At 37.1% G+C, this 23,587-nt stretch overlaps 1 protein-coding gene across 10 annotated transcripts in view; it reads right to left on the bottom strand.

Annotated features, from left to right (window-relative positions):
* The window catches only part of ATP11B (ATPase phospholipid transporting 11B (putative)), a 67,008-nt gene that overhangs the window by 26,415 nt on the left and 17,006 nt on the right, over positions 1-23,587 (bottom strand). For all 10 annotated transcript variants that reach the window (XM_053986976.1, XM_053986979.1, XM_053986974.1 and 7 more), the window contains exons 4-23: positions 21,299-21,379; positions 16,959-17,066; positions 16,681-16,809; positions 16,460-16,563; positions 15,198-15,245; positions 12,381-12,445; positions 11,749-11,830; positions 10,716-10,866; positions 8,520-8,717; positions 8,087-8,245; positions 7,613-7,785; positions 7,167-7,235; positions 6,163-6,236; positions 5,974-6,077; positions 5,636-5,817; positions 4,720-4,923; positions 4,296-4,449; positions 1,536-1,638; positions 1,150-1,295; positions 253-312 (exon numbers count right to left, since the gene is read on the bottom strand). In XM_053986976.1, coding sequence (XP_053842951.1) covers positions 253-312; positions 1,150-1,295; positions 1,536-1,638; positions 4,296-4,449; positions 4,720-4,923; positions 5,636-5,817; positions 5,974-6,077; positions 6,163-6,236; positions 7,167-7,235; positions 7,613-7,785; positions 8,087-8,245; positions 8,520-8,717; positions 10,716-10,866; positions 11,749-11,830; positions 12,381-12,445; positions 15,198-15,245; positions 16,460-16,563; positions 16,681-16,809; positions 16,959-17,066; positions 21,299-21,379 — 2,394 coding nt within the window. The remainder of the gene's footprint in view (positions 1-252; positions 313-1,149; positions 1,296-1,535; positions 1,639-4,295; positions 4,450-4,719; positions 4,924-5,635; positions 5,818-5,973; positions 6,078-6,162; positions 6,237-7,166; positions 7,236-7,612; positions 7,786-8,086; positions 8,246-8,519; positions 8,718-10,715; positions 10,867-11,748; positions 11,831-12,380; positions 12,446-15,197; positions 15,246-16,459; positions 16,564-16,680; positions 16,810-16,958; positions 17,067-21,298; positions 21,380-23,587) is intronic.

Genomic DNA, 23,587 nt, shown 5'->3' with positions numbered 1-23,587 from the left:
TATGCCTTGGAATTGATAAAGATTTATTAGCATACCTATAGCAGCAACAATTGATCAGTTACATTAATTTGCTAGTTAGGAAAAGAGCTGCACTCACAAAACAATCAAATAGCATCAGCTATCAAATACAGAAAAAGAAGCTGGGTATTTGCTAAGTGTAACATCTCTACTGCTCCTTGTGTCTCCCTCCTATTTTCTTAATTATAGACCTCAAGTGTTTCACAGACAAGAAGTCAGGTATGCAATACTTACTTGTTGTGAAAACAAACAGAAGAACTGATATAAAAATTGTGGTGTAATAAAGCACACATTCTGAAATAAAGAGAAATTAAGGAAATAGTTAATCCTTAGTACATGCCTCACAGCCCTAAAAGAAATTGCTAACTCTTACAAGCTGCTAAAAACACACAGGGAGAGCACACAGCCTTTCAGCATTTTACTTGGCAAAGTAAAGCAAGATGCTTTTCTTGAGAGGATATTTTGTCTGTTTGTCCTTTGGGACAATGAACCTGAAAAGTATGAGCTTAACTGTATCTCACTACAGGAGATACAGTATCTCCTGTATATCCTGAGATACTGTATCTCACTACTTAGACACTACAGGAGTCTAAGTAGCAATTAAGTAGAAGAAACCCATTCATTTTCCCCTTCAGTTTCTTTTTCAGAATTTCTTTGCTGAATAGATTCCACATATTATTCAATAAAGCTGTGCCATGCTCATATGTGTTTGTTGCATGGAAGCAAACAAAGAAGAAACCAAAATATAACACCATGCTATTGTCATTAAATGAAAGAAAACAACTTCAAAAGGGACTTGGGAGCCAAAGCTGAAATCCCAGATAAAATTCAACAAAGATAGTGAGTTTTGACTTGTTATGAAGACTGATGAACAAGTAAAAAAACCCAAAAGAACCCCAAGCAAACAAACAAAACAAACACGTCAGCCTCTCAGCATAGACAAACTCACTGCAGTATTTAAAGCCTATTTCTAGGTGGAAAGACTAAACAATTTCACAGTTAAATTACTGCATTTGGTTGTAAAATATAAAATAAAAAAGCCCAGAAAACATGTTTAAACAGAGATATTTAACCTGATCCCAACAAGAATCTCAGATCTGAAATAAATTTCTTACTGGGAAAAAAACTCACCTTATAAAAAAAGTACTGTACAAGGGTTGCTATTCTAATATAGTAAAAGTGCCCATGAACAAAAAGCAACTTGGAGAGGAATTTAAACCGTGCTATTGCATAGTCACTGTTTCTTACAGCTTGCCGTCCTTCCTTGCCCATGATTCCTGTAATGTTTGGGAAACAAAACACAAAACAGGTTAAGTGTAATGAAAACTGAAGTTTAAAAAGCCCAACACCACACATCTGAAGCTACAGCTCTGTTTTCCTGCACTTCAACACTGCAAGGACTTCAGCAGTGTAGCAAAGGAAGGTATTATTCCTCACACTTACAACTAAAGGAAGCTGCTCATTCGATGCTGGTTCAAAGAAAGAAGCCCCACTTGGTGGAGACAGAAGGAAGTTACCTATGCCAACATGTGCCTCCTGGATCATGCTCACATCGTTAGCACCATCTCCAATCGCCAACGTTATGGGCTTCTCTGGAGAGGTTTTTAACAGTCGAACCACCTGCAGAAAGAAAATTAAACACTTTCAGATTAGACAGTCTGCCTACAAACCATGCCAGCAATTCCCAAGTATCTCAGTTAGCTGTCTATCTGTAGATATAATTAATATGTTTTATGAACATGCATGTTTGGGTAAAAAATATCTTTGGCATATCACATGCATACATTAATTCCTTCTTTAGAAAATAATTCTTTCTTTTTATAAAAGCTGCCTGTTCTGGAGCACAAGCCTGATTTAAATATTATATCTGCCTTGAGCCTATTTTCCTGTTCTTATTTCAGTGTTCTGTTACAACTCTTAGTTTGGTGCTTTATCATACAAAACAAAGTCAAGTAAAATTTAGAACTGAAAATTTACTTACAGACTAATACAGATTTAATGCCCTTTAATAAACCCAGATTCTTCATATTTATAATTAATGGAACTGATCCAGGTGAAAGAAGAATTTGAAAAAGCAAATGCATTAGCTAAAAGATCAATATGCCATTATTAAGGAAAATAGCTTCTTTCTAAAGCAACTTCATTATCATCAAGGGGTATCCTCAACTGACAAAGAAACAGAAGAAGATATGACAGAATGAGGGAAAAAACTGTTAACATGCAAGGCCCTAAAATACTCAGAAGAGGAGCAGCGATAACAGATCTTCAATACAAGTGTCAATAATACTCTAAATACAAAGGAGCTAGTTAGATGAGGCTTTTGGGTAAGGAGAATTAGTGATTCATTAACCTCCCACAGAACTCTAGCTTAAGGTAGAAGATTCACTAATTCAGTTGTAAGTGGGCTGCAGGTAAAGGTATGAACACAGATCAAGGCGTTTTCCAAAACCAAGGAAATAAATATGTATAACAAAACATTTTCCTCCTCAAGTTCCAGAAACCCCAAAGTGGAACTATTAATGGAGCAACTGCATGAAGTTAAGTAGACACAAAAAACTGTATTGGAGTAATTGAGTTGTGGCTGGCAGTATCAGGGCATTGATTTACAGGAGTGGGAATTCACTTCACATGAGGAATGCAACAGTGATTAAACAAAGTCCACAGCTCAGAGAAATCCACCTGATTGTGGGAATACATTCCCTAATTGTAGGTATTAATATTCAAGTTTAAAGGTTCCCCATTCCTAAGGGGTAATTATTTCAAATACATTTAGTATTAGATCCTAGGAAGCAGCCTTAGAGACGTAACAAGGCTGCAGGATGTCACCCAGATCAGTCCTCTTGAAATCCCCAAGGCCTGGGTAATTTGGACAGGCAAACATCTATGAGAAAAGGTCAAGATAAATCCTTTAGCAAATGTTAACAGCAGCAATCAGCAGTAGCTCAAAATGACTGAAATGATGATGTTTAAATAAGATTTTGAGTCATAAAACATACCAAAATTAGTAGTGAGACCACTAACCAAACATTAACATGCATTATAATTAAAGATGCAGGAAGTATTAAGCTGAGTTCCAGCTTAATCTTGGAATAAATCTCACAAAATGTTGCCTACAGCAAAAAATAATGTGCAAGATTAGACTAAACTGCTCTGCACTTCCTTCCCTACCCCTCAAGTTGTATGGCATTTGTCTTGGTGATTTATATACTTCGATGTTTGAAATTAAAAATTCACTGCAATTAAAATTACATTTTGCTGTACTTCATGACTCAAGACAGGAAATAATCTCCATTATCTGCTGGTGAGGAGAAGAATTAAGGAAAGCAGTACAAAACATTATAAATCAAGTTAAATGACAAAATAAGAACAAGGACATGACACTGACAAGTAACTGCACCTTAAAGAGACAGGATGGCAAAAATTTCAGCCAAAAGAATGGAGAGCGTTGACATATCCAACAGATTGGTTTACTCAGTGTAGCTACAACTTCCTTTCAACATTTGACTGATACTATACCAGATGAACAGTTCCATACTGAAGTGATTCTAAAGACTGCATGAAAACTCTGGAAGGAAGAGTGACCTCCAAACAGGTCACTTCTGTTACAGTAAAACAGCCTGCCTCTTGAACACCTAATACCTCACAGAAGGGTTTCCTAGTGCTTTAAGGTCAAGAGATGTCTTTTCATGAAGAGAAAATTTCAAAAGAAAAGAATATTATAGTCCTTCAGAGCTTAGCTTTATGGAGTCGAAAAAAAAAAAAAAACAATATAAATCTGAATTTGACTCTTATCCAACATGTATTTGAGCAAAATTCAGTACATGTGAAGGAAAAATGATATTAGAAGAGAGCATTAAGGCAAACCTTTCCTAGAGACCAGGCCTTGCCTTCCCTTCCCTTTTACTTCTTCCTCAAATTTGGGTATTTTAAAGTATTTAAAGAAGCAGTTGCTCCTTACAGGTTCATGAATTTTCAATTTATTTTTAGGTCTGGAGAAGTGATAGAGCAGCTAAAGCAAAAGCATGCAGGAGACTGGGAGAGCTGCTGCCTTAATGAACACTCAAGAGGCAGAATGAAGTTGAGCTTGGCAGTATTTTGATTTTTCCATCCACTTGCAAATTTTCAAACACATGTTTGAAAATTAGCAAACTACTCTAGATCTGAATTTAACAAGGATTCAGAGGTCACAAAAAGGGTCAGACAAACAAAGAAATCCTAGCCTCCTCAAAGCATGATAAAAATACTTCAAAGGCAACCCTGACTATATTCTCACTTACCTTTGCTTTCTGAAGGGGTGCCATGCGACAGCACAACACTGCAGAACAGTTTTTGCAAACTTCCATGAACAGTTTTTCATGTTCCCTGAGTGCAAGAGAGAGGCTGGTCCCATCCACAACCAGTCCATGCTGGATAACATGGTCTTCCTTTATTCTATTCAGGGACAAAAATGTTGACTTTGTACCAGTGTTAACGGTAAAATTCCGATTTTGCTATAAACTATGTTGTTGGCCAGATAATAAGCAAAGGAGTTAATCTGTCAGACAAACTACTTCTTCCAGTCTGTAATGATATTAATAATTTTTTTTTTAAAGACAACTTCTTTGTTTGGCACATGCATCAAAGACACTGCCATAATATTTAAAAATGAAAGCAACCCAAGCTAAGATCATCACTGAGATAGTGACATCTCAGGTATTTTACCTCTTGGCTAGCTGCCTCAGCTGTTCTGCACAGGTACTGTCTGACTTGTGCTGCACAAGCTCAAGGATGTTCATGGTTCTGTGAAAGTGTCCACAGGATAAACTGACACTGACAGCTGTTTCGTGCTTGTCTCCAGTGAGCACCCACACTTTGATACCAGCCAGCCTGAGGGCTTCTATAGTTTCTTGGACTTTCTCCTGCAGTCTAGAAACAAGAAAAATCTTAAATATCCAACTGAACACTTTACAAACAAAAGAGCTCACACAGTAACTCCATGCTACCACTGTAACCCCTCTGTCATGGTGAGTTAAGTGTGCCTTTCCAATGTTACATGTATTTTCAGAGAATCATAGATATTCTGTTACCAGCAACAAAACAAAGGTCTTGATGAAACAAAAACTAAACTTCAATCCTTCTAAGGGATCAAAAATTTGTACTAAGTGTATCTTGATTTAAACTAGGCACCGTTACTGCATTTGAGAAGCTTTAAAACAGGCCACAATAATTTCTGGCTACTGTGGTGCATGAAAAGCTTCTCAAGCCCCACGTGCCCACTTCAGCATACAACACACCCTGTGACCTACAGAGCACAAGCAGAATGCTTTGCAAAGGAGCTGTGTGTAGAAGCTTTCCTAAGGAATTTGCTGTTACACTAAATATTTGCTGCAACTATTCAATTTCAAATACATGATATCTCTCTTATGAGATGAAACACACTGTACATCACCGTTATTAAGACAGAATCAGCTGGTACAAGTTTTATTTTGAATCTGCCTCAATCCAAAGGTGAATATACTAAAGAAGAACAGCACAGAACTTTTGGTCATAGTGGGAGAGCTTTTCACACTTCATATTTCAAGTATAAATCCTAAACTCGCTGGGTTTGAGCATAGATAGCAGTAACTCCGTGGCATACTTGTCTTCTACTCCTGTAGCCCCAAGTAACTCCAGATCCCTTTCTATGAAGTTGAACACATCTGCTAATCTCTCCTCCCGCTGCTGTAAGGCAGTCCTGGCCTCATGAAGGCGCTTGCCAATTTCTTGGTACTCCTCAGGTGTGAATCTTCTGTAGGCCACACACAAAGTTCTTAGGCCTTTCTGCAAGAAAATAAAAGACTACATTCAGAATAGACAAGATTCTGATCTAACAAGAAGATGTCACCAGCAATTTTTTCACTTCAAGTCACAATTTATACTGCATGAATTTTCTTCTGATCAGCTGAGACTGGGAGCTGGGCAAGCATATACACTCACCAAAGCAAATTCATCCACATGTATCCTTGTTTTATCTATTTCTCCACTCTTACTACGAGGAAGAATGGAAGATTCTGCTCCCTTTGTGAATAAAAGCTTCTCTCCTAGAAAGTCAAACAGAACTGAAATTAAAAATAATGTTGTTTAAGAAGTTATCAAGTGCTGCTTGTGCAATTTCTGATCACGTACCTGAGGGACTCTCTACAATGACACTCATTCGTCTGCGATTTGGATCGAACTCCAAAACATGAAGCAATTTATACCTGTATTTTGTGTTTTAAAAGAGGGAACGGGAAGAAAACATTTTTAGAAATAAATTTCCGAAGACAATTACTTATAAATAGACTCTTTACACCACAGACCTTTCCTCAAAGTGTCATTTTTGTACAGAAACTCCGAAAGCAATGCTGAACAACAATCACTGTTCATTGCTTTTTATCAGTTTGTATATGCTTAATTCTGTTCTGTAAGAATAAAAGGTTCTTCTACCAAGAGGAATAGCTTTCTGAATACTAACTTGACATTTGGCAATTACAAGCAGCTACTATATATTTCTTCAACCTTCTGTTGTTACTTGAAGTATAACTTTGAAAACTACATTTTGTTTCTGACAAATTTGTAAAAAATCTAGACTGTCTAAAAAGAGTATGTGCTGTGGTAAGTGGATCAGTTTTTGTTATGTTACCACTAGCTTAGAAAATTAATTTTAGACATTTAAATTCAAAGTACTGCCAACTAGCTGACAGATCAAATGAGTAAAAAGAGTTATGGCATACTGCAGATATACAGTTATTAATAATTTGTACTCATTTTAGGAAAGTTTAAAATATCTGATTAAATTATGCACAGACGAGACTGATTCTGGGAATTTCGAGAACTGAAACGAGACTTGAATAAGCAATTCAGTTTTCCAACTCTGCTACAGTCTCAACCTTTGAGGAATGGGCAAAGATACAAACTGTTACAACACACACCTACACAGAGTAACTCACACAAAATTCTTGCATCTCAGCTACAATTGGTAAGGAATAAGATGCAAGCTGTCTTGAAGACATCAAGGGAAAAGCATTAAACAGAGCACGCTGTGGAAAGGCAAGGTTTGCTTATGAACAAAGAGGATTAAAAGGTGAACATTACATTAATCTTCACTATTGTTCTAGCCTTCAAAATAATCAAGGAGAAAAACCAAATACCTCTCTGGTTTTCCGAGACTTTTTACTTCCATACTGTCTCCACTAATTCCAGTAAATACTACTCCAACCCTAAAAATAAAGAAAATATACATTTAATGATCACTTTAGACAGAATGCCTATTAATGGAGGGAGGGGAAGATGGCAGGGAAGAAAAGGACTCTTAAACCCCATTACTGTACTCTGCTCCTAAGGAAAATTAAGAATGCCCATTTCTGCAGTATTTTATTCATATCATATTCTGACCACTGTAATTTTTCAGGTATTTTCATAAATATTTTAAATTATCACTTTATAATACACCTAGGGGGTTGTGTATTTTACATCTGAATGTTTTCCCAGTCAGGTGACAGTGCCAGGCCCTGGGTTTCACCAGTGTCCTGAGGCATTTTTAAGGTTGCCCTGGCAGGCAATTCCTGTGTCAGACAGCCTTGGCAGTGCTGCTCACCGGCTCGCAGCTTCCACCAAAGCCTTCTCATCTGGGGAAGAAGCATAATATTCCAGGGGGGCTGTTATTCCATTGGCATGCCAGGGACCATCAGCACCATCTGTCTGATCTGCATTGATCTGCACTGTATGACACAGACAAACTGCTTTCAAGAAGAGCTCTTCCTCTTTCACCTAGAAGAAAGAAAAAAAACTTGACTTGTAACATTTACATATCAACCCCATTTTGAACACACTTAAGGAAAAAGTGTTTTTACTTATAAATCTACCAAACATTTCATGTTAAATAATCATATCTCAGCATGTTTAATAAATATTATTTGTTCAGTGACACTTGAAAGCTTCAAACTATTCAGAAATTCTGATTTATGTTTGGGTTGGGGGTTTTTTAATGCTAATGGTACACTAATATTTCTCTGAAATAAAACATTTTCCAACTAGGATGACTAATGGTAGGAAAACCAAAGAGCCTTACCAAACCATGCCTATTTCCATCTGGAGAATCTTCAGAAAATCCTTCTGGAGTTAGTTTACCATTGACCTCTTGGTATTTTATGCCATTAATAGAGCACTCCCGAAACTGCATCTCATTTTCAGTTAATGTACCAGTTTTGTCTGTAAACACATACTCTACCTTTTGTAAAATAAAACAAAAACACAAACTTGGAATTGCATGTACTTGTTAGGAGAGAAAAGATATAATAATCTCCACTCACACTTTCTATTACACAGATTTTTTTTTAAATCATATAAGAATTTTAACTTCTGCCATCAGGTCTTTATACCTTATTTAAAAATTAATCAGAAATCATATCACAAGTAATAAAAAGCCCACAGTAACAAATTTTAATATTAAAAACTAAGTAGAAAATAGGTGAAAAAAATCCAACAGACAACGTATTTTTTACCTGTCCCAATTCCTCATTGAGGTCTGAAGTATTTACTTGTGCTCTCTGGTTTGTTTCTTCATGATAGAGGTCAAGATCCCAGCCAATAAAAAATGATCCAAGAAATTTCTGCATCTCAACGGTCACATAGAGTGAAATGGGTATGATAAAATTGTAAAGTACCAGAAAAGCAAGAAAATCTGAAATAAATCTCAGGATCTACAAGAGAAAAAAAGAAAACAAAGATTACCAGAGTGGTCAGGCAAAACATGGTGACTTAATTATGCTTCAATATGCATGAAAAATGACAAACTGGGAGAGCCAGAGAAGCCCAAGTCCCACACACACAAGAGAGAGACAACACTCCAGTGACAACACAGGCATTTGCAGGTTGCCCCAGTAACACACCTTCACACTGATGCAAAACGTCTGCCTTATGCTGTGACTGGAGGTTTCAATTCTCAACTTCATTAAATTTTGTCTCTCTACTGAACCTATCAGGAGGGCTGCCAATTAATATTAACTGCTATGGTGATTTTGTTTTCCAGCTGTGAAAGAGTTTGGTCTGAGAAATCAAATGTGTTCCCCATTCCATCAAACAGCATCATTCATGTAAGCTTTTATGAGGAACCCTAAGTTGTGAAGGCAAACAAGTGATTTTCCATGCTGTCAGAGGAATCTGCAAGCACTCCGTTGTTTCAGGATAACAAAGTGTCAAGAGGGTTCCTGTTTGCTGGCACTCCCCAGTGATTTGGGTGATCCAGACTACACAAAAAGAAAGGGACCATGTGGATTTCTTTTATGCCTCTTCAAATAATTTTGTTCCACACACACATATCAGGCAACACCTATGGGACAGGAGAGAAACTTCTTTTTACTAGGTATGGTAATTTTAACAACCCCTGAAGTGCAACAGTACAGTCTCTTTTTCATCTGCACAACAAACTCAGTATCTAACTTGTATTTTGGAAAGACTCTTACCAACACTTGAATCTTGAGCAAGGGAGACTAGAGGTGACAAAAACCAGGCATGTCTTTTAACTCCACCAGATATTGGTGCAGGAGAACATTTTAAATAAAGGAAGCATAAAAGTAGTCAACAATTTGCAAAGCTAAATAATGTCTGTTCTTCCTCTTTAGGGAGCATTGCTGTAAGTATTTAATAAATAATTAAAGTAGCTGACAAAAACTCAGCAAATTCTGTGCCTAAAGAGATCTTCCAGACTAAACCAGAAAAATCAGGTAGAAAGTGAGAGCAGTAATTCATCTAAGGGAGGTAGTGACAATTACTTAAGTTAGAGAATTTCTTCAAGCAATGGCAATGAAATAACAATCTGCACACACAGGAGGAGATGGACAGGGAAAGCACTCTGAGTAAGGATGTCAGCATGCTGAGAAATGCAAAGCAGATTGTGGAAGTCAACGTGGGAGACAGAAAAACAAAGACATGACAGAAGGAGAATGACACTGCAGAAACACACATGGCTCTCTACATTCCTGATGGCAAAGGAATGTAAAGATTGAGGAAATACTTATCCCTGCTCTCTTCATAACTGAAAGGCTCCATAGGCTAGACTAACTTGCATAGCAATTATTTCAGATTAAGCTCCTGAACTGCTTTGGACAAAGGCAGACTCATACAGAAATCAAAAATTAAAGAGAACAAAGGAAAATACAGACTAATTGAAAAAAGACGTACTTTTCAGAACCACAGATTTCAGGGACACTTTAAAGTATCCCTTCAATCTGTAAAGAGAACTGAGCAGGCAAGCAGGAGCATGAGCAAAATTACAGCCTTACGAAATTGCCCAAACCATCTCAACATCACAGAACGTACAGAATTCCTGAACTGTGAAATCACTGCAATAGAACATACACAAGAACAGCCCTCCTCGTCCTCTTTTCCTTTATGGAATGACAAAAGACATCCTAAAGAACAATAATTAGAACCCAGGCCATCAGAAATATGCCCTAACAAAGCCTTTTCAAAAGTTTTCAAAAAGTCTGATCTTTTCATAAAGGAAGAAGTCCAACCAGTAACAGAGGTAGAAATGTTTCTACACAATGGTGAGGCTACAGGGGACTAACTCAAAAATCACTGAGACAACAGCACAGAGACTTGCAAGTGGATTATGTGGTGGTTACACATAGAATAGAGACATAATATATATGACATTGAGTGTCCCTCAGATATGCAACTGGGCAGAACTACGTTACCTTACTGCTGTTTCTTTCATGCTCTGTTTTTTCATTATACCAAGGCTCATCCCATTTCTCTTCAGCTTGCCATGCATACTTTAAAATAGTGCTAAGAATGGCTTCAAAGAGGAGGATTATTAGATAAATAATCAAAAAGGAATTCATGGACCTATAAAGAGGCAAAGAAATAAAGCAAGAAATTTCAGTTTATTTTACCTCGTCTGTTGACACAGTGTGGTTACATGAATTGATCAAAAACTTGTTGGGCCTTTTTTAGAAAGTGTAGCCTGTGCTTGATACAGATATAAAGTTCCTATGTGACAAGCAGGCAACAGAATGGGAAAGAAATTCTACATCTGACTAAGATAAACTCTCTATATAGCAATATGAAGACTAGATTAAGGTGCAGGAACACCCCAACAGGTGACTTGTGTCACACCTACAGTCCCACACTGGTCCTCTTTTGCCCCAAGGAGCTTGCCAGGCTGTGCAGGCAGTACAAACAAGCACAGCCACACTCTTTCCTCAGTTAGAAGAGCACTGCCATGTGCAGCTGAACATTTAATCCAGGCCAGGCTAGAGCAGGATAGTCATACCTGCTTCTTGTTCTGTAACCAGCCAGACCATCCTTCCTGCCCATGCTTTGACAACTGAACTTCTCTTGTGCTACATACTGTTGTTTGTATGTAGCTATATATTTGCACAAGAATGCAAGGGGGCTCTCTCAGATTTTTAGTAACTGGAATAAAGGCAAAATATCAGAACTCCTTTTCCTTTTAAAATAAATAATGAGATTCAATATAAATATCTATCATAGTAACACCTACCCTGCAAGCAGGAGCAAGCTTGGATATTTCCACTTTGTACACTACTAAAGGATGTAATATCAAAAAATGGATTTTATCTTTATAGCTCCCTACTGAAGGCAAGGCAATTAACACTCTTCCCTTTGCCTACAACTCCATGATGAGACCACCAGGGTTTCAAGGCTACACAGGGAAAACCAAGTTAAAGCTCTACAAATAAGAGAGATATTAGAAAATAAACATACTTTTCTACTGCTGACCGTTTCTGAGATTTACTCTTGTAATTTAATGCCATCTTTGTCTCCATACCTGTATACACAGCAACACCTGGGAAGGAAGGGGGGAAGAGTCAGACTTCATTTTCTGCATAAATACAATTTGCAGGATTTTTCATTTTGAGAAATATAGGATAAAAGCAAAAGGTGGTACTACTTCTGTGTTTATTAAGAGACAGTATTTTGTACTATTTGCAAGACTCTTCTGTAGTAAAAGAGTACTACTGAAGTAATTTTAACACCTACTTTAACACTCTTCATTATTATGACTGTACTGCTCTTCAATATGTATTTTATGGAAATCAGCATGGTAAATCTCAGGAGAAAGCCTTCAACAATAGGTAACAGTAAGAACAGTCACTTATCCATTGAAGTTAAGCTATTCCTTTATCGAACCACTTCAAATATTTTCACAAAGCAAAGCTGGAACTTCATATCCTTAGAGGTTCTTCAACATAATATTACTTTCATCTATAATCATATCCCCTCAGGTAACAGTCAGCAAGATTATTACAATTTCTTCAGTCAAGTAGAATTAAAACACAGTTCATCAACAGGCTTTAAGAAGAGAATACTCTTTAAATATTTAGATGTCTACAAACCAAATATTTCTTTAGTGTTTTTTAATCTTGCTCCACGAAGTAAGAGACTTTCAGGCCCAAGAGGTCTAAAAAGAAATAGACATATCAGCATGTAAACATCAGCTGTTCTGTATTCTGGAGAAGTACTGAAATGCAGTTTCCTATGCAAAGCTGTCCTACATCCCCTCTGAATTCCCAATGCAGCAACTCAATCAGTGATCTTACCCCTTTCACCACACCTCCCACACGCCTCCACAGAGCTCTCTGTTTCCTTTCATGTCTCCTTTGGTCACTGCCATACTCCTCCACCACTGCTCCCTATCCCATAACTACCGACTGAGCTAAATATTCCAAATGGCTGCTTCAGAGAGAGCCACAAGGTACTTGGGAAGGAAGCAGGCAAGAAACCAGTCAAGCTCACAGTGCACCCAAAGTGCTGGTTTAGGTTTGGCTAATTTATCAATCCTCTACCCCTCTGTCAGACTGAAATGATCTACATAGTTCAAAAGCTGTTCACATCAAAGAAACAAACAATTAGATGGATACCACCACAGCAGTGCCAATTTTGTTTCCTAACACAGGAGATAAAATTTCAGAAGGTAAAATAGATGTTTTTTCCTCACATCTATCACAATACAATAACACATTCATTTCTTTGGCTAATTTCACCAGAAGCAGTGCTGTGAAAATAAGGGTCTAGTTAGAAACAAGGTTAATATAAGGTTGGAACCATATGTTCTACTGCAGCAGCTGTATTATCTTTAGAAACTGCCAGCAGGGTTGGTTTGAAAATTAAAAAAAGGTATTTTTTCCACTACTTCACATGAAAGCAGAAATTTAACAACTGTAGTGGCCAGACTGACATATTAGGTAGAAACAAAAGAATTAAAAGTTCTGATGCTAAGTGCTTTGGCATGCAAACCCTTGGGTTTACCCTACTTTTCCTTTAGCTGTGCCGCATGCAGGCCATGATCACTATTAAATAAACAAAGCTCTTAAACTTGAAGTCCCTTTGAAAGTATAAGGTGAAGTTACTCAATAAAAAACAAAGCCAAACCCACAAGCCGCCTTCCACGGTCAAAAATTTAACTGAAATGTTACTGCAAATGTAACAGTTCCCATCACAAATACCATGTGTACCAATTATACTCATAGATTATGATGGATTCTTTAAATTAAACATACATATGTTAATATTTTAGGCTAGACTCAGACTTTAAGTGAAAATTTGAATTAAAAGCAACTACATGTTTATGCATTTAAATTTTTCATATAAGAAGCATAATTTATATTTCTGGATTCAATTCTGTAAAACCAGCCTGACAAACCCAAAATACCAAAACTGAATCAGTGCAACACAGACCAGACAAGTTTATCTTAGACAGAAGATACAGCTCCACTAGTAGTCAGAACTTGTAATTATTTTTTTCACCTCCCTTTAAAACAGCTGTTTTATGTTATCAACTGAATTATTTTGATAAATTAGCCCAATGCTGCACCTGTCAAGCTTGGCAGGAATGAATTCTGAAAAGCTCTAAATGAAGTAGCAAAAGTGACCTTAGAGAACAGCCGAGTGGGTTTTTGGGGGTGGCATGGGTGAGGCTTTTTGGTGAGAGTGACTAAACCACTGAACTTGAGGCCAAGTGACCTGGCTGCTACACTTCCATATTTCTTGCAAAACCACTGAAAACTCCTCGATTCACTCTGAACTCCATGTCACTCCCATCCAAAGCTAACAGATGTTTCCCAGCCTCAGACTGAGAGACATTCAGCTCCTCAGATGGAAGGCAGATATTACATGGAAAACAGTAATCTTTTAAAATTCAAGTAGAAATTTCACTAAAAAAAAAGTGTAAAGGATACCATTTTGGACATTAGAGGAGTGAAAGAACCATAGCAGATTTACCTGTTTCTGTGACAAATTTACACACAGCACTTCACCTTTTCAGAAGAGGTGACCAAGTTTTTTTGAAAGCTGAACAATCAACAACTTTCAAGATAAAATAACTAAACTTGAATGCTAAATATTTCTGAAAATTTGGCAATTTCTTGTGAGTGATTTCTATGTCTTTATTTCAAACCATGATTCTTCTCACTCCTGTCTTTCCTGTTTTCTCTCCTATCCTTTTGTGGTGGTGGCAATTGAATGAGCAGCTGTTTGGATGCCTCACTGGTAGCTGGGACCAACCCATAGCAACTAGAAATCTTTCCAGGAAGTCGAGATGGAAGTCTGTAAACGACATCACATCTTTATTTTTGTAATTGCAATTTTGTTACTTGCTGTGACTGTACAAGGAAAGGTGGTGAGTCCATGATTATGTGCACACAGCTGTGTTGCCTGTGACAGATGTAAGCACTTGTCTGCACAGTCCAGCTGTAGTTTGAAATAGATACTAAAAATTACAAATTCCTGGCAGAGGCTTTGTTAAACCAGGAATTTCTAGGGATTTCAACTGCAAAAACTCCTTCTCTGTGCCTCTGATGACAGGGGATCTGCTCTAGTATAGATAAATGTCAGTGGAAATTGTTTCAGATCAATAAATTCTTTAATTAACAAATAACAACAGAGTTACCAGCTGATTACCAGTGCCAAAAAACTACCTGCCTCGCAACAACCAAGCTTTCCAGAACTCTTGTATTAAATCTGTAACACTGGGTAGTAATGAACTTCTTTCACTCATTTTTTTTCTCATCTCAATCTAAGGTATGCAGCTGCAGTTGATACTTTTAGAAAAAAATACCTCCCATTTTCATATATTCAACAGTAACCCTTGTGATAGTCAAGATTTTAACCACCTCCATGTGTTCTAAATAATCACCTTATACAATTTTACTCACCGTACTATTTCTTCAGCTTGTTGACTTACAGTTATTCTTCCAACAAATCTAGGAAAGATGGATATGTCTTAGAACTAGCTACATAAAGACTCAAAAATGTAAAAACCTTCTCTATATTTACCAAAAAGTCATTAATGGCTCACAAGTAAAAAATAAATCAACTTTTATTAACAATCAAACTAAATCAACATGGCAAAACTGGCAATAATTTTACAGGACACATTTAGCAACAGAAACATTTATCCCTCATAAGAACAGGCATTTGAGAAAGCTTATTAACTCTGATTAATTAACACAAAAGATTATATTTCTATTCATTTAAAACAGATTGTGACTTCTTGATGATTCAGTAAGAAATAATTCCTCAACAAATGTAAGTTTGCACATTATCCACCAGAAATAGAAACTTTTTATTTAATAAAGCCAATCTACTACACATTTAAAAATCTGACACACACTTATTTAGCATGACTCCAGCCACAAAAAGGGACACACACTTCCATAGTGATTGTATCTTAATTTGCTGAATATCAAATATATGAACTTCTGTTCAAACTGAGTATCTTAGTTTTAAAATACTTAATATTTCTATAAGTTCTCCAAGCTTACTTCAGAACAGCTGCGATAATGTACTTGGATTTTAGAAACTACTACTTCATAGCTACCATTTTCCATTATACAACTCAGAAGAAACTTGGATGGAAACATAACTTTTGCTACCCATGATGCTGCTTTATAGAGTCTACAACCTTGCTTGCTGATGTTAAAGCACACTCTGATATCCCTTTTTTAATGTAAGGTTTTGCTGCTGAAGAATGGAGTTCAAATCTTCTCTGGAGCATATGCGAAATAAATATGAGCAACACATATCCTCAGAATTAGACTTGAGTCAATTCCACTTTAACATATCCTATATAATATTGAAATCTCCAGCAGAACCTTATAGAAGTTTCTTCAACCTGATCAGACTGTAGGCCATTTAATTCTTTAAAATCTAGAAACACATTTACTGATTAGAACTGAAATGTACATAATTAAAATAAAAAAGATAAGTATTATAATGTCTTGTTTACTGCTCAAGTACTCAAATTTAACTTGTCACTTGCAACTTTCAGTAAGTACATATGTATAAACATAAGCTGATTATTAAAACTTGAAATTCAAGCAGATGTCTGAAGCTATTTTAATTCTAATCTGTAACATTCTGAGTATTAAACACCTCATTTTGATTTAATTTCAAAATATTTACTAATAAGTGATACCTGTATAGATCTGCTTCTGGCTGCTGACACTCTATAACAGCTACCAGTTTGTCCAGATTGGCAACAGACTGCAGCACTGCTGTTTCTGGGACTGCAACATGTGTCTGTAAAACAGGGCCCACTGGGTTACTACAGGACTACCAGGGCAAGTATTTCAACAGGCTGAAGGAAAAATGGCACTACAAATTAACTACATTCTATGTCAAAGAAGTAACCCAGACCTTGAGATTGGTCTCTCCATCCAAACTTGCAGTGGTAACGTGGCATGAACCGTCCACTCGGTCGGACGACAGGAGCACCAGATCAGCAGGGAAAGTCTCATCTTTGGCTACTCTGACAATGTCCCCCACCTAACAAAGAGAACATAGATCAGAAAGATACAAAGAGGTTTAAAGGGCAGAATTCATTTCAGCATTGTTACCAAACCACAACAATTAGCTATTATAAAACAAGACTTGTAGCTGTGTAATAGAAACAAAATGCTCAGTGTGTCCTTTACCCGAATGTTTTTAGATCTGGTTTTCACAAGGCCACCACTTCGAACAACATAAACTGGAGCACCGTTGACTTCATTGTCTGCTTTATGTCGCAGCCAGTCCTCATAGCCCTGTGGAAAACACATAAAAATCTACTTTTTAAGCAAGAAAACAAAAAAATAGGCTAAATTTAATCTAGTAAGCAAATGCATTCAAAGTACTTCCTGTATTGTCTGAATACAGTTACTAACTTCTCTTGAGTTTCTGCTCCAGCTGTTATTCAAGAACCTGTGAACCTCTTAATTTTGTCACTTTACACAAACATGTAAAGGCAAATAAAGCAGCAGCAGTGGTGAGGAAACTTAACAGTCCCATGTTCTCTTAAAACAAAAACAGGCAGTGACATTTTCTGCAGATCAAATGACCAAGCACTCAATAAATCTATGATCTATATGGATTAATACACCACAAAACCGGGAACAGTCAGTCCTCAGGCTCCTCTGTGGATTTCTTTTTTTTTTTTTTTCCAGAAGTAACAGATTGAAATTACTTTCTCAAGTCATAACATACAGCATTTCTTACAGTTACTGCCATAGCCCATGCATGAAATCTCAAGACTTAACTCTGTGTGACATGCTGTTGACACATCAGCTCTGTCCAGCAAGAGAAGATGACGGAGAAGATTTTCGTTCTTTTTGAGCCCTAATGGAACAGTCTGCAGCAACTGAGCTTTTAACTGATAAACTAAGCAGCTTTTCTTTACCTGATACTTCACAACTGTTTAGGCACCTTTTATCCCATGCACACACATGTGCAAACACTCAAGATTGTGAATCCAAGTATACTATTCCCCTCCTATTTTCCTAAAGAAGGAATCCACTGCTTGTTTAATCTAACAGCATTAGATCATAATAGCATATTAATCTCTGATCTCCAAGTCTAGGTACTGTTTAGAAAGCCCCACTAGCAAGCACAGGAAATGGATCAATCATGCAGGAAGTTCGAATGTCTCTTACAACCTGGCAAGACTCCTGCAACTAATCTGCAATAATAGAGACTTCCTAAAATGCTTTTGGGTATATGAAATGTAGGTATAAGAACTGTGAAAGAGTCAAAAACATTTCCTCAGAAGTGTGCAGACAGAAGAAGGCAGCTGTGTGAAACAGCAGGCATAATCCCAACGCATCCGACAAACATTATATGAATGTCACAGTACAAGAAGTACTAATGCAGATGCAGTTTAGAGAGTTCTGTGGTTGACTGGAGTTTGTAGGAAAAGTTATATGATGAATTTTGCATGTTAAAAATAGTGCTGCAATTCTACCTTTACACATCTCCACTGTTATTAGCACAGATGAGTAAGGACAGCACAACTGCACTACCTGTGTTTGAAAAGAAAGATGAAAAACAGGGAGAATGGGGAAAAGAAAAGAGTTTTATATGCCAAATGCTTCAAAAACAACAATTAAAAAGCACACTGTAATAGCAGCCATACAGAGAGATACTGGGACATCAGAATCCTGAAGTCCCTAAGTACGACTCCTGAATCCTTCCTAAGCAGTATAAAAAGGCAAGAGTCAGTACCTACAGCTCCTTGTTAAAGGTGACTGACAGAAGAAAACAAGGATTTAACTAACATCCAGTAACCTTGGGGCATTTGTCTCACAAACCTGAACAGCTGAGCAACGTGAGCATTTGGCAAAGAACTGAAATTTACCTTCTTTAGAAAGTACAGATTTCAGCGCTTTCTCCATCTGACACCTCCTGCCTCCAACATAAGGGTGACACCTCACACCAGGGAATTCTTAAGAGCCAAATTAGTGTGGTCAGTTCAAATTCACCCCAAATTTACCTACTGCGGCATTTTATCCTCACTTGAAAACATTGGAAAAATACAGTGAAAAAGAAAGATGCAAGAGGAATACAGGGAATGTTGCCTACTTGCAAAAAAAGTAAACTAAAGATTAAAATCCCTCAATTAAATGATATTCTTAAGTCCTGCTTAAATAACTGCATCAATGTAATTGAGAAAAGATCTGCATTTTGTATTACCAGGTTTGTCATTTTCAGTTTAGGTCTATAGTTAATCAAAACCTGCAAAGTAGCTGTTTAAAATTTACCTGGCAATCAAGTAAACATCTGTGTTCCTTCAGCTAAATACCCATAAACTTATTAAAATGCACTGTTTCCTAAAGTTCCTTGGAAAGTACCTTTATTTTGTTGTATTTTGGCTTGGATTTGTTGGCGTTTTTTTGAACTTTTTGTTTTGTTTTTATTTATTTGCTAACTTTGAACTCCTTGGAGGACTGCATACAGATCTTTAGAGGCATAAGGAAGAAAGTGCTCTGGCTAACAAGACAGACAAAATGACACAGCATGAGCTGCATCACTTTGCAGTCTTGTATGTCCTTCTTCTGACCTAGGTGTAGTTACACTTCCAAGTAGAAAAAGTTCTGTCTCCTTGGCTAAGATTAAAACAAGGCTGAGTTCTGAGATTTGCAAGAGTTGCCACATTCACCAGTTTTCTGGAAAGCAGGGGACTTTTTCCATCCACTGCTAAGCTTCTCAAACCTTCATATGATCAATGCTTTTTTCCCTTCATCTTTTGAGAGAATATTAAATTATAGTTTAACATTTATCCTGATGTAACATTGTATAGAACCAATGCCCCACACCTTTCAAAAAGTGGTTCTTTCCTTAAAATCTGCTTCCTATTACACTTCGGTTTAGAGAAAATGGGAACTGATTTTGAGGCAATACTGGAGATTTTTCCCTCTGCACTCCAACAGATTTGTCTTTCTCCCTTGTCTGAGGGCAGCCTGTTGGAAATAGCACAATTCACTGTCCCTTCAAGATAACAGCCTGTGAATATTGCTTGCTTCCTTTGCAGCAGGTAGGAGAAACATGAGAGTCCATTAGATCAGCTTAGGTGGTTCCAATAGTCCTTGCAGAGATATTAAGACAATCAGAAAATCTCTTGATACCTGGCAAGTCATGAATGATTCAAGCTTCCAGAAGGAATGACAGAATCTCTGTTTGAAATTGATGATAAGAGAGTTACATTTCCCAATACAAGATTGGACATCTAGAAGTGTTGTTAAGTGGTTAGGTGGTGTTAATATTATTTTGGACTATTTTAGATTTACACAAGTCCAATTTCTTTCTGGGAAAAGTGATCTAATATTTTTAACTCTGTTTCATAATCTTTTCGTTCACACAGTTTCATTATCCATTGCCTACTTATGATTATAGCTTTTGAACATGTGATTTTTTGGGGGGTGATGGTAACAACTGCAATTGAATAGGATTAGGGCATTCTACATAAACAAATTGCACAGCAACAAGATGAAATATTAGTCCAAATATTACTCCAGCATTAAGAACTGTCCCAAACACCTTTCTATCTGCTTGAAAACTAGAACTATTTTTACTTTTGCCCTATTTCTGGGTGGCTTTGGGTCTTTCTGGCACAGAAGGCAAATTGAAATTCCAGTTACAGCTCTGAAACACTCTCCTGCTTATTTTTCAGTTATGAGGCTGTGTCTATTCCCGACAGCACTGTCAAATCCCTTGAAGAGGACAGTTCCTGAAAATTACCTCCCTGCAGAAGAGATTATAATTTTTATCCACATCACTTCTTTATTTATGAGCTTGTTTCTTTCTCCTCTTGCTTTAAGGGCATAAAGAAAACAGAAGACATTTTTTTCTTTCTTTTTCTTTTATTTTTATATTCTGATTCCAGAGGCTCTAGGTCTCAGAAGGATGTAATATGGTGCTAGAACAAGATTTCTATTAAACTCAGAAGATTTTTCTTATTTTAAGTGCTATGAAACACTCCAAAATGTTTTATGCAACCAAAGAAGACCAGGAGCTTTCTATACCAGAGCTTTTACTTGGTACAGGATCACAGTTAATACACATTTTACACCATAAAACATACCCCTTGGGGCAAAATTTGCCTTTTAACTACTGACAAACACACCCTGCATCACTGTTTCATCTGCCCAAGCTCCTTTCCCAGGGTGTGATGTGGGAGGACTGGTTCTAACAGGCAGCGAGGTGTGCCAAAGGAATAAGTGAGGAGCTTTCAGAAAAGGTCTGATAACAAGTGACATGTAATATTTAGACAAAAATGCTGCCTGACAGTCATCCACTGTCCATTTTAGGGTACTGCAGTGAGTCACTGAGTGCTTGACAACCAACCAAATGCTGAAGCATCTAACTAGAAGCATTAAACCCAAAATAGTTTCTAAAAATTACACCATTTTTATGTATTTTTAGTATCTAAGCACTATCCTGATCAGACTCTGTTAAATAACTTTACTTCAATAGGACTTCATGTTGCCAGATTTTTCCCCTTTACCTGTTTTATGGCTGTCACAGTTATGACAAAGAATAATGGCAATCCACTGGTAATAGGACTGGTTGGGGTATCTATCATAAGCTAAAAGAAAAGAAAATACAAAAATTAGTCCAAATGTTATTTTTACAACTGTACATTCAAAAAAAAAAAAAAAAAAAAAAAAAAAAAGGCAGCAAGAAGACTATTTTCCAAACTCTTTATTATAACCTGTGAGTATTTTTACTGCATTTCCTGCAGAATTTCTCAAGCAAAACTCTGTTTCTGACTACTAAATAATACATCAGTAATCATACAAACGTTTTAGGGCATAGAGCAGCCTTAGTCACATTTGTAAAGCATGTGACATTTTTAAAGGCCCTTACTAAAAGGAAGGTATAATTTCATCATGGAAAAATGAATTCAAAAGCATATTACAAAGGAAGGAAATCTACATTTTATGAAGCTGTTTCAACACTCTGTATGATCTACTGCTTACCAGCATTGTAGAGTATAATATCATCAACTTTAGAAGTGAAAATAAAGTTAAGAACATTAATTTCCAATGGTTTAGATATTAGAGAACACTTTTTTTAGACTGCACCTTTCTGGTTGCCCCAGGTTAACATGCGGTTTTTACAATTTGTGCAATTATTGCTGGCATGCCAAAAGTGCAGTGTACACACTAAGGTTCTGTATGTGGGGGGATGTCAGTGGTTCTCTTCTGCTGCAGGAAAAAATCAACATGGTCAAGTGCTGTAAAGGAAATATACACAAGAACTACTCAAAAACCACAGACATTGATTTGATCCACTTTACCTGAGACTTATGGCATTGCTTTGGGAATCATTAAAGAAGAAAAGAAAGTCATACATGAAGTTTACTCTATCACTGGGGGAGGAACCTCACAGAGAAAACAGATCATGGCACTTTACAATGCACACATGAGGTTTTTGGTTGGGTTTTTTTCACAGAAACAGACAATTTATAGAACACAACAAAAATGAGACCTAGCCTGCAATACTGTTTGTTCTTTAACTGTAGCACTACAATTTCAGCTTGGCAGCATATTGAGCAAGAAAAACCCTACCAAAAGCATCTTATTTTTGGCTGGATAGAGTTAATCATGGCATTTATGCCATCTATACTCTCTCATTCTTTCTCAAGAGAGGCTCACATATGAAAATTAAGCAGGTTTTGTGCTGGTGGAATTGTCACGTTTCACTAGGACACCATGGTCCTCTGCCTGCCACACAGCTGGACACACATCCATGACACACCTCGTGTCACCAAAATGCAGTCTGTCACCTCGTTTTGGGCATGCACATGTGTGGTGAACAACGTGGACTGGACTGTGCTGCAAGTTGAAATCACACAATGAGACCCTGCCCCAGCTCTGCCATCCCCAGTGGAAAAGGTGGTAATGACAGACACTGCATCTTGGCCACACGAGATTCATAGGACAGGGAAGGTACCATGGTGGTCAGCTTTAAAAGGCAGGTTTGCCTCATAAAAAGAAAAAATATTAGATATTAATGAACTTCTAAAAGGGATTTGAATAAAAACAGATCTCCATTTTAACAAATGAACAAAAATGACTTAAACTTTTTTGCTGTTCTGTTTTCAAGAATGCAGACACATGGACAAGAAGACATTTTCCATACATGTGAGGGCATCCACTTGACACAAACTGAGAGAACAGGATTACACTCAGAACATAATTCCTGCCCTTAGATCCTTATTTGTTCATCTAGATACTACTGAAAGGCAATAGTTTTAAAGAACTGTGACACAATGTTGAACTGAAGAGAGAAATCTGCATTAAAAAGAAGTAAAAGCCACGCTGTCTGTGGTTACTTTAATAACATTTATGTTCCATCTTCAGCACGTTCCCATCTTCCTCATGCTACAATATGTTAAACAGCATGAAACATTATAACAGGAATGATACAGTCATTATTCTTAACAGGAAGATGTGATGGACAACACATTTTGTCAGCCGAAGTTAGAACTGTATGACTTTAGTCCAGCACAGGAATTTTCAGCCTAGGGATGTCCTTCTTTTTAAATGTGGAAGAACAAGATCAAGGGACACAGGAGGCAATGGATTAAAAGCTGCAGACCTGGCCCTGATACTGACACCTTACACAACCACAGACAAGTTTTATGAACTCTTCACTATCCCCATTCTTTGTCAAATGAGGTGGCATCTTTTTCATATCCACACTCTAAATGTTGGTTAATCACTGTGGAGGGCTGTACATGTTCAAATAATTCTATTTTATAATGAAAGAAAAGTTTGTGTACCCCAAA

Source organism: Vidua macroura, chromosome 10 (assembly GCF_024509145.1).
Source record: "Vidua macroura isolate BioBank_ID:100142 chromosome 10, ASM2450914v1, whole genome shotgun sequence".
NCBI lineage: Eukaryota > Metazoa > Chordata > Aves > Passeriformes > Viduidae > Vidua > Vidua macroura.
Note: the sequence above shows the minus strand (reverse complement) of the source record. Positions and strands in the feature narration are given on the sequence as shown.